The following is a 12,008-nucleotide window of genomic DNA, read 5'->3' as shown; positions in this document are numbered from 1 at the left end:
GGTAAACTATTAATGCAACATAGTAAACCCGCTAACACAACTTCGGGGGCATAACAACTGCCATCTGCGGAGGAGACAAACAATATATCATGGCTAGTCTTTAGGCCAAGCACAGTGCAAAAATTCCTTTGGGTACTAATAATACAAAAAGGACTACTAGCCCATGATGAGCCTATCTAAGGACGCCAACACCATACCTCTAGATGATAGACGTCTTTACTCACCAGCTGTCATGATTAATTAGAGAAGGTTCTATTGATTGTTACAGTCTGGCTAAATCTTCTCTACCTCTCTAGCTATAAATAGGACACTTGACTAATGGTTTAAGATCCAAACTCTTATTCTCTCACTCTAAAGATTGTTCCTAATACATTTACTGATTGACCTTGGAGGGTAGTCACCAACCCCCCCCCCCCCCCCCCCCCCACATCGACCCAAAAGGATCTGATTGCATTAACCCACCGGCTGAGATATTAGGGTAACCATCACTGGTTGAGCTAGTATTTCTTCGTTGACACAATCCGTGAGACTTAAACCCACAACCACGTGATCAAATGTCTTGACGTGCTAGCAAACAACAATCAAGCTCATATAATGGAATAGTTTAAATAATTGTAAGTGCAAGATTAGGGGGAATTAATTTGGAAAAATTGGTTGTTGAAAAATAAAATCCAATTTTACAAGATCATTTGTTGTAGTTAAAGTTATCTATCTGCATATTTTGATAGATCATTAGAGATATAGTTATATCCATAGTATCTAGAGATATAGTTAAGTCGTTAGTTTTATTCTGAACCCAAATTATTATCGAAGCCCAAACTGTGGAACCGGACCGTAACCAAACTGTATGCAATAATTTGGTTTGGTTTTAATGTTTAACGTCCTGTTTTAATTTTCAGTGATAAAAAACAAGTTACTAACAATTTGACTCACACTTAACCACAAACTGTCAAAACAGTACCGTGAACACCGCACTACAACTACCAAGCTCAAATAATGGAACGATTCAATTATAGCAAGTGAAAATAAACTTTTGATGAATCAATGTTCTCCAAGTCGGCTAGCTATTAATCTCTTATCCTAAGAATCAATTAACTAAAATGATTACAATTTACATGAAAAGTTTTGTAGTTTATAAAGGAGTGAGAAACCAAATTCTATTTAATACTTATTTGGAATTATTATGATTTCAACACTCCAACGGACAACAAATGGATTTAGACCAATAACATTAGAGATAAATCAAACACAAGTAATGATGATCTAACGAAACTAAATTCAGCAACAAAATTAGACACGTTTTGATAGATTGAATTAGTCTAGTTGGAAGAGTTCTTAAATCAAACTAATCTTCAACACTTACCATAAGAGTTTCATATTTCAAAAAAAAAAAAAAAAAAACGGTTAACATTGAATTTGATATTGTAAATTTTTTATTTTTTTTAACGCAAAACGATGCATATATACTACTTTTTTTTTTCTTGGCATGAAATTTTTTTTTTATCACAATCGAAGTTTTATATAATTTACTATAAAACAATTACATATATTGAACGAATGATCCAATTACATTATAAATGTGGGTAATTGGGTAACAAGTTGCACCGTCACCCCTTTTTGAATGAAAACCCGATCTCACTATTGTAATAATACTATAGAATTATTAAGACGTCTGACGCTTCAATCACTCTGTATTAAACTGATAGATTAATCACGAGAAAGATAAGTGAAGTTAAATGTAGTTACTCAAATAATAGTTAGATTAAAACGATTTAACTCTGTTCACCTCTCATATCACCTCTAAAATTTTTATCATTAAATCCAAGTAAGCTACAATAGAAATTATTACAAAATACAACTGAAGTCCTATGATTTGGAAAAAGGGTGAGAATTTGAATTTGTCTCAAACGTGACATCATAATAAATCATAATTTATAACCACTGCAATTATTTTGCCTCTCACACACATCCAATAAAAATCAAAAGTAGCCCCTCAACATTTTTATTATCCCAATAAACCCCTTAAACTTTTCCTTTTTTCTCTTTTCTGACAAATTCTTCCTCACTTTATTCTCTATTTATTTCTCTTTACCACTGTCACTTTGCATTTGTGTTTCTTGAAATTAGTGCTACCGGCGCACACCTAGACATGCACCAAGTACAACTTCAACAGCATGACAAACTCTAAATATATACACATTTGCATGTTATTCATCATGTATCATATTATTCACCATTGAAATGTGTGATTCAATGTTTTCTGGTGACTATTTTCATTCTTACACCATGCAAATGAGTGATCTTCAATCCTTTGCTTACTTTAATGATCACAACAATATCTCTCAATGTAAGTTATCATTTTGGATTTTAATCAATCTCAATTCTCATATGTTCAAAAAATGTGTGCATATGTGTGTAACTTTGTGTTGATTTTTATTTTTAAATTATGAAACCTAAAATATTTGTGGTTCATGTCAGCAATTGTCTGATAAGTTAGAGAATTCTCCTATGTTCCACTATTTCAAATACACTATCTCTTTGTGTTGACCTATTATGAAACCGGGATAAAAACATGTTTTTGAAATGACAGAACCTAAAATGTTTAGAATTCATGTCTTTTGATTTCTAGGCAATCCATCATTTGAAATGACAGAACCTAAAATATTTGCGGTTCATGTCAAACCAAATATCGAAAGCACTTTAAAAATGGTGGAACGTATATTATAATTAAAAAGTGAACATATTTTTGATTAATTCATAATGGTTCCGTCATTTGAAACGGTGGAACATAAACATTTTAGGTTCTGTCATTTCAAACGACAGATCATGTTTTTTTTATCCCATTTTAAAAAAAAGTTCATTTGTGTTTGCATGGTGATGATAAAGGCTGCCGGTTATGTTACAGGTATGGAGATGAACAACAGTCCACCATTCTACAATCAGCCATTGGTGGATTTAGATCACTCATCAGGCTATTTAGAGGATGCTTTATTTGAATTCAGGTCCAAACGACGCCGTTTGATGATTACACATGATGATCTTCATCATCCGTTTAGTGACCAGAATACTCCTCCTTCATTTCATGTAATTTTTTCAAATTTTTAATATTTAACTAATTAATAAATTTCATAATTTACTGTCTTCTAAAGTTACCATCTTAAAATTTCACAGAGCTACTGGGATTTCAATGGTACTCATGACTTTGACAATTTTGGTACGTTTATTATATTAATATTAATTAGTAATTTTATTAATATTATGCATGTATATTTGTTTATTTATTTATACTTATTATTATTGAAGTAGGTGGAGATATTTCAAGTTCATCTTCACAAAGCAAGAGTTCAATGAGTACCCACTTATTCTCTGATAAAGAAACCTTAAGTTCACCAGACCACTACACTGGTACGTTAATATTTCAGTACACTTACAATTGTTTGACTGTTTCAGGTTTGACTTCGTAAACACAATAGTCACTGGATCTCTTTGTTATATTATATGTACAAAAATTATGTGTGTACACACATTTAATTAAATAAACATGGAATAAATTAATATCATTAGTATTTTATAATTGCTTATATAATAATATATATACACCAACTATATATTTAACTCTCTTCATTTTTCACTAAGTTCATACTAATATTAGAGTTTTTTTGAAAAAAAATTAAATATCATTGACTACTTTTTCTCTTTTATAAAGTTAATATTTGACGTTAAAGAAAATTTTGGTCCTTCAAGATATTTCATCAGACTTGGTGTGAAAACTTGATGGTGACATAAAAATATGAAGTAGTTTGAATTAATATATAGATATCTTAATTATTGATAATATATAGTTACAAATATCTGGTGAACTATTAATTATACATTACTTATTGCTAACAAAAACTAAACAAGTAAAATGTAGTAAAATTGTAGTAAGAATTAGAGTTTTTCTTTATTTCCTTTTATTTATTTATTTATTTATGTTTGTTACTGATCAAGTATAAACAGTTAAAACTTTTTTTTTAACAACAATCTTATCTAATAAAAAAAATAACTATGATTCATTAGTAGGTTTTTGAAATCAATGTAATTAACAAGAACTGTTTTATCTTCAAGTATTGAGTTAAATATAAAGTGCACAAAGAAGTTTATCAATAAAAAATGCAAAAAAAATGATACCTGCAATATTTGAAAATTATTTGAAGCAAAAGTAAACGGATTTGGTTACTTAAATTAATTCAACGACAATGACATTTTTTTCTTCAATTTATATTCTTTTTGCATAGTTGACACTTGACACTAATGTATCATTTGAATCCACATCATATGGAATCAATTACTTTAATTGTTTGGTTATCATCATAAAAACAACTGGTTCCTAAGATCAATATTTTTAAAACATGATTTAAAAACCGGTTAGTTAGCAAAGAAAGGAAACAAACAAAATTTTAAAATTTTATTAACACCTTAAATGAAACATCATAATAGTTGATAGCAATGTTCATCTAATAATAGGTGGAATGAAGAAGGATAAAAAGAAGCTGCTAACAAGAGTGGTATACCCATTTGCATTGGTAAAGCCAGGAGGATTCAAAGGGAATATGACTTTGAATGACATCAATGAAAGAATCCTAATGCCCCCGACTAGGCCAGTTCGCCACCCGGTAGGAGACTTTGCTTGTCGGCCATTGGTTTCACTAGACGGACCAGGTCTCTCGGGGAAGGTTGTGGTGGCCCTTACTAGGATCCAAACACACGGGAGAGGCACAATCACCATTATTAGGACCAAAAATTGAATTATATATGTATATGCATAGATGTTTGGGTCTCTTGGGAATTATAAATATCAATCGTTTATATATTAACAAAACAAACATGTCTCATTTATCGTTTGTCCCCTTGATCGCTTATTTTGAGGACCTTAGATTATCTCATATAGCGCACTCTTGAAAACCAAAAGAAATATTTATATATGAATATGATATATTGGATTCCTAGTCAATTTTTAATTGTTGTTATTTGTAACAAAGAACTTATAATAAAAAGAAATAGTAAATGTTCCTTACAGTGAATGAGATGATGTAATGTTGTTAAAAGTGAAGTAAAGTGAATTCTAGTAAAGTCGAATGGTGAAGGGAAATAGGGAAAGTAAGTAGGTAAAATTGAAAGGTAAATAAAAAACACACGTGCATCAAATTAAAATACGATAATAAATTGTCAATTTCAATAGCATCCGCTCTTTCTTTCAATGCTTTGGAAGGATGCAACAAGTGATTATATAATATGCAGTAGAAGTTGTAAAGGAATAGTTAAACTCCCTCACAACCTAAAGTTACTAAGACCACCCGTAGTGGGATGATTTTTGGAGACAATGGGGGCAATATCTGGAGTGAACATCGTCCCTCCCCTGGCGACAATAGGGGCGATAAGGGGAGGGGGGATGAGTTTTTGTCACCACTTGTTTATTATTATATACTATTTGCCCGTGGGGTAACGGTCTTAAATTAAAAAATAAAACAAAACAATATATATGCATATACCACTTCTCCTCCAACTTCATCCTCATTTCATACAAAACATACACCATTTCCTTAAAAAAAAAAAACGTATAAAAATGAATCATAGAAACACCCCGAACCAACTATTCCCTCCTTTCGGTCAATACCATGATTCCAAAACCAACCAAACCAACCGAGCGTAAACATTCAATGGTTCCCGAAAAATGGAAACCAATCGAACTTAAGCTATCTATATCCTTTTCCCGCCCCGAACTTAAACATGTATGCCAGCTTCCTCAAGCCCCCAAAACCTCATGTCGGCGTTCAGGTCTAGCCAACCAGAGCCGGATCCGATGAGGGTGCCGGAGACTCAAATGACACGGGTCTTGGGTTCAAGCCAAAAGACGACCCGTAAACATAAAAAAAAACAATCGAGGGAGCCGATGGCTCCGCGTGATCCATACAAGTAATGGACGGAGGAAGAGGAACTAGCTCTCACAAAAGCTTGGATCGCTAGTTCAAAGGATCCCCGCGTTGGTAAGTTTTTTAATAATAAGTATTTATATAACTTTATTTAGTGTTGATTAAAAATTTATACTAACTGTGAAATAATTTAAATTGTAGCTAACTTTCAAACAGTTGGAATATTTTGGAAGAAAGTATTTGAAGCTTGGCTTGTACTAACGGGTAAACCAGAAGTATACCAAGGTAAATAAGCGGTTCAAGCCCATTGAAAGGTCGTCAATTCATAATGCCAAAAATTTGCTGGAATATACAACCACTTGAGTGATCGTGGTTGGCGTAGCGGGCAAAATGACGCCGAAATCCAATCTCGAGCGTTAAGCGACTTTCGAACTCAAGGGCAAACCGAAGGGCAGATTGGGAAACCGTTTAAGGATTTAAGTTTTTGAGAAAAACTCAAGGTTTGCCCAAAATGGAAAGGGGCACCGTTCTGGTCGCTCAACAAGCTGACGCATCTTCCTGGGCTTCAAAAAAGTCGAGGACATCGTCGTCGACAAATTCGAGCACACTAACAACACCCTCCGATGCTCATACCTTCAACCTCGTCGACGAACATGATGCGCTTTATTTAGACGACGACAACGTACAAGAGTTGGCTTGACCCCACGGGAGAGGAAGAAAAAAGAATACGAAAAAAAGGGAGGGTTCGTCGTCATGATTCAATGTGGAGGCCAGCGAAGAACTCGAACGTCTATACGAGATGTTCGGTCGTTTCGAAACCCATACCATGGAACGTACCGCTATTATTTAATAAACCAACAAACACCACGAAAATCTTGCCGCTTTGTTTGAATTGCGGCAAATGGGTAAAGAGTACGAATTCCTCAAAGCGACTGGGTTAAACGAAGAAGTCACAATTGCAACAACGACGAGTTCAAAATATGCACGAATATTATAATACTAGTTTTATATTGTTTTTTTGTTATGTATTTTTTTAATTTTAATGTATTTTTATTTAATTTTAATTTAGTGAGTTTTTATTTGTTTAATTTATTTATAAAAAGAAAATTATAAAAAAGGTGACATGGCAAGGAGAGGCTACAACACCATTACACCTCAAAAACAAAAACCAACTCCTTACGGACTGGACGTCACGTGACGCAAGTTGCCCCGTTTTGTAACCCCTCCTTCATTTCCTGTAATTTTTTCAAATTTTCAATATTTAATTAATAAATTTCATAATTTACTGTCTTCTAAATTTACCATTTTAAAATTCACAGAGCTACTGGGATTTCAATGCTAGTCATGACTTTGACAATTTTGGTACGTTTATAATATATTATTATTATGCATGTATAGGGAGTGTTATTTTGAGAACCATTGTGAGTTTTAAAAACTTTAAAAACTCAATTTTAAACCACACATTTAATTAAATGATATGAAATATGTGACTGAGATTAAATTCAATTAAAAAATGAAGCAGGAGAGAGAATAAATATTTTTGATAATTACACAAGTTTAAGCGTTTGTTACACATGTGTAAAAAGTCGATTCGGTGTCTAAAAAAATACCGTATTTTTTGTATATCACTTACATTTACGTATTACACATGTTGTAAAAAAATTTTGAAAAAAAATTTGTTACGTTGAATTCTTTCGAGTTCTTAAAACTCAAAGTGGTTCTCAAAATAAATTCAACGTATATTTGTTTGTATATTTATTGTTATATATTATTATTATTGAAGTAGGTGGAGATATTTCAAGTTCATCTTCACAAAGCAAGAGTTCAATGAGTACCCACTTATTCTCTGATAAAGAAACCTTAAGTTCACCAGACCACTACACTGGTACGTTAAGATTTCAGAACACTTACAATTGTTTGACTGTTTCAGGTTTGACTTCGTAAACACAATAGTCACTGGATCTCTTTGTTATATATATTATGTACAAAATTATGTGTTTACACACATTTAACATGGAATAAAATAATATCATTAGTATTTTATATTTGCTTATATAATAATATATATACACCAACTATATATTAAACTCTCTTCATTTTTCACTAAGTTCATACGAATATTAGAGTTTTTTTGAAAAAAAAATATAAATATCATTGACTACTCTTTCTCTTTTATAAAGTTAATATTTGACGTTAAAGAAAATTTTGGTCCTTCAAGATATTTCATCAGACTTGGTGTGAAAACTTGATAGTGACATAAAAATATGAAGTAATTTGAATATATAGTCATATAGATATCTTAATTATTGATAATATATAGTTACAAATATCTGGTGAACTATTAATTATACATTACTTATTGCTAACAAAAACTAAACAAGTAATATGTAGTAAAATTGTAGTAAGAATTTATACGATGGTCGAATTAGAGTTTTTCTTTTTCTTTTTTTTTTTTCTTTCTTTTCTTTTTTTTGTTGTTACTGATCAAGTATAAACAGTTAAAACTTTTTTTTTAACAACAATCTTATCTAATAAAAAAATAACTATGATTCATTACTAGGTTTTTGAAATCAATGTAATTAACAAGAACTGTTTTATCTTCAAGTAAGTATCGAGTTAGATATAAAGTGCACAAAGAAGTTTATCAATAAAAAAATGCACAAAACAGGATAACTGCAATATTTGAAAATTATTTGAAGCAAAAGTAAACGGATTTGGTTACTTAAATTAATTCAACGACAATGACATTTTTTTTTCTTTAATTTATATTCTTTTTGCATAGTTGACACTTGACACTAATGTATCATTTGAATCCACATCACATGGAATCAATTCTTTAATTTATATTCTTTAATTTGACACTAATTTATATTCTTTAATTTCAATGTATCATTTGACACTAATTTATGTTCTTTAATTTAATTTTCATCTAATAATAGGTGGAATGAAGAAGGATAAAAAGAAGCTGCTAACAAGAGTGGTATATCCATTTGCATTGGTAAAGCCAGGAGGATAGGGATATGACTTTGAATGACATCAATGAAAGAATCCTAATGCCTCCGACTAGGCCAGTTCGCCATCCGGTAGGAGACTTTGCTTGTCGGCCGTTGGTTTCACTAGACGGACCAGGTCTCTCGGGGAAGGTTGTGGTGGCCCTCACGAGGATCCAAACACACGGGAGAGGCACAATCACTATTATTAGGACCAAAAATTGAATTTTGTATATGCATAGATGTTTGGGTCTCTTGGGAATTATAAATATCAATCGTTTATATATTAACAAAACATACATGTCTTATTTATCGTTTGTCCCCTTAGTCGCTTGTTGCGAGGACCTTAGATTATCTCATATAGCGCACTCTTGAAAACCAAAAGAAATATTTATACATGAATATGATATATTGGATTCTAGTCAATTTTTAATTGTTGTTACTTGCAACTATCACTGAAATATAGTGTCTAGGTGAACTATTTTGGGTAAAAGCTTTTTTATGATTATATTTTAAAAATTCTAATGGATACACAAATCTTTCTTCTTAGTTCAGGACATACCTGAAGGAAAATCTATCTTATTTGTAGTTGATTGGAAAGAAGATTGAAAAACCACCCACTCAAGTACATGATTCCTAAAATAAGGACAATGATGCCCCCATGTTATGTTTTTTAATAATTTAAAATTATTGAAAAATAATAACTAGGCTTACGATACATTTAAAACTTTACTGATAATTATAATAACTAGTATTTAGAATCCACGCATTGTGCTAGGATCGATACCGTTTAACCGAAATTAAAATAGATGTAAAAAATCTTTAAACACGCATATTAACTCATATAACACAAGTTCTAATATCAACCGATAAAAGTTATGAATTGTTTTTGAAGATTGAAAACCACAATTAAAAAAAAATAAGATTAATTTTATATATATCCTTACAAACATAAGAAATATCATCTATACCTAAGCAAAATTTAAGCCCATACAAAATAATTAAAATATCATATATGTCCTTACAAAATAGTTAAAGTATCATATATACCCCCATTCATTAATAAGAATTTAATAAATGACCATGTTACCATTATTTATCTAAAATTTTAACTTTCATATGTGTCAAATTTTAAATGAATAGACCATTTTACCCTTTTCCCTTACATAATGAGTTTATACCCGACATTATTTTTTTTAATTTTGATCGACGTTTCTCGTTAATGACGACAACCAAATCATCTCTCGACACTTCTTCAAATTGCAAATCCTTCGAAGGTTTATCGTATCTAATGGTCTGCATTTTAAACCTTTTATCGCATCTAATCGAACCAGAATAATATGGTGATTTTTAAATTATTTTTAATGAATTGGGTATACATGATATATTAAAAATTAATAAGGGTAAATATGATATTTTTAGTTATGCGTGGGTATATATGATATTTTCAATATTTGTGCAAGTCCCGGAGAATGATATTTCAATGTGATATCACGTAAACCCGTTGTTAGGCGGAATCTAACAACGGATTGATTCAAAGTAAAACGAACAAACACATAGAACAAGCTAGAATGCTTCAAAACACACTTTGTGTTTAACGTCGGGTGCTTAAGCCCTTTATCAACGATTACAATAATAACAATCAATCTCTTTTGTCTCTCGTCTCACATTGTTACTATCGGCCAACCCAAAACAGCCTACATACATCATATATATATATCATATGCTAACCTTAAGCCCAAACATACACTAAGCCCATAGAAATCCATGATTTCGATTTACGTAAAATAGCCCAAAACTAAGCCCAAATACATAAGCGTAAACCATTAAATATAGCCCAACAATCTCCCCCATGGTTTACCGCTTGATCCTTAATCGTGTTCAAGTATGTCAGCATCATCTTCCTTGTAAGCGCCCGCCCATAAACCTGTTCGTATGATTACCCCACCATTCTAGTATACTCCTTAGCAGCCGGCTCATAAAGTGGTTCAGCCGAAATCTGTTATATCCTTTTCACCAAACTTCAGTAAATCTCTTGGATCAACAATACGATACTGTCCTTTGTTTAACGTTATAATGACAGTAGCCGTTTCACCATCATATGTCCAAAACTTCATTTCATCAAGATCACCCTCAGGAAATCTCTTGGTGATCGTAATGGACGTCACTTTATTAGCTGTAGGCCACATCACGTTCACCATAGTCTTGTTAGTATGAGGATCACGTACCCCGTTTGCTTTCTTGAGTAAAGACGCGGTAGGCATATTGGGGAATCCTATTTCAATTTGGTTGTTCAGGAAATTCCAGAAATTTACGGCCTTTGGATCATTACTTGGATTGTGGAAAGGTGCATGTATCAGATCACTTAGGTCAACCTTTGTCCACGAATCGAAGTCTTTCATCTTCCTGTAGTACTTCGTGTTCCCAGATCTACATTAACCCACCACATCTCGTTATCACTACCATATCCCCAAGAAACAACTCCAGAACGATCACCATACTTGTCAGAGAAACCCTTTTGAATCTCCATAACGAACTTTTCAGGGTGATCGGAAGACACTACATTCTAATTGGAGTTCTTTCGAATCAACATCTTCCTCTTTAACCTTTCCATTTGTTCGGCTGTCTTTGGTGAAGCGACCAAGTATTTTTCCAATGGCACAGAGGTATCAATGTTTAAAGAAGGGCGCATACTGGAATCGCTATCAACAGGAGCACCTTGATTATCACAAGCTGTCTTCTCACCACTATCATCACCACTTTTGAATCCATCTCCAAACTTTTGAATAAGCATTTGCTTGAGGTCTAAGTATAATGCAGTAAGGCCACCCATGTTTTCCTGAAGCTCCTGAATCTTTGAATCTTTGTCAGTGTTACTTGCTTCAAGTTCTTGAATTCGAATATCCTTCACTACCGAGTCTTGTTCAAGCTCAAAAACTCGGCGTTGTAAGGCTGGTACGTCAACTGGTTTAGCTTCTAGAGCAATCCACTTGCCCTTGTCTTGTAAGAATTTGTCTTTCATGGCAAGGATATGAGTAATCTTGTCAGCCGCACTTGACTTTCTTGACCAATCAGGTCAAACGATCCTGATGGTTCAGTGGTGGAC

General features: G+C 32.5%; 1 protein-coding gene and 1 long non-coding RNA gene across 4 annotated transcripts; both read left to right on the top strand.

Moving 5' to 3' along the window:
* Positions 1–1,753: 1,753 nt before the first annotated feature.
* LOC143636769 (uncharacterized) lies at positions 1,754–4,889 on the top strand. Of its 2 annotated transcripts, none has more exons than XM_077104281.1 (5): positions 1,754–2,347; positions 2,906–3,084; positions 3,172–3,214; positions 3,304–3,405; positions 4,507–4,889. In XM_077104281.1, exons 1-5 carry the CDS (start codon positions 2,242–2,244, stop codon positions 4,785–4,787), a joined length of 711 nt encoding a protein of 236 aa, XP_076960396.1. In that variant the 5' UTR covers positions 1,754–2,241; the 3' UTR covers positions 4,788–4,889. The 2 variants fall into 2 exon arrangements, with proteins under 2 accessions (XP_076960396.1, XP_076960397.1); XM_077104282.1 differs by having other exon boundaries at positions 1,757–2,347; positions 3,307–3,405; positions 4,507–4,888.
* Positions 4,890–7,157: 2,268 nt separating this feature from the next.
* Positions 7,158–9,295, top strand: LOC143636768 (uncharacterized). 2 transcript variants are annotated; one of them, XR_013154309.1, is made up of 3 exons: positions 7,158–7,274; positions 7,696–7,797; positions 8,852–9,295. It is a non-coding gene; the product is annotated as an uncharacterized LOC143636768 (long non-coding RNA). The 2 variants fall into 2 exon arrangements; XR_013154308.1 differs by having other exon boundaries at positions 7,188–7,274; positions 7,699–7,797.
* The last annotated feature ends 2,713 nt before the right edge of the window (positions 9,296–12,008 follow it).

This window comes from Bidens hawaiensis, unplaced genomic scaffold, assembly GCF_021521415.1.
Source record: "Bidens hawaiensis isolate Kalapana, Puna unplaced genomic scaffold, B.hawaiensis_p1.1 tig00008043_1, whole genome shotgun sequence".
Taxonomy (NCBI): domain Eukaryota; kingdom Viridiplantae; phylum Streptophyta; class Magnoliopsida; order Asterales; family Asteraceae; genus Bidens; species Bidens hawaiensis.
This window is presented reverse-complemented; position numbering and strand designations above follow the sequence as displayed.

Coding starts and splice junctions, on each gene's coding strand:
- LOC143636769 (XM_077104281.1), top strand. CDS start 2,242: ATGTGTGATTCAATGTTTTCTGGTGACTATTTTCATTCTTACACCATG. Junction 2,348..2,905: donor TCACAACAATATCTCTCAAT/GTAAGTTATCAT, acceptor GTTATGTTACAG/GTATGGAGATGAACAACAGT. Junction 3,406..4,506: donor TTCACCAGACCACTACACTG/GTACGTTAATAT, acceptor ATCTAATAATAG/GTGGAATGAAGAAGGATAAA.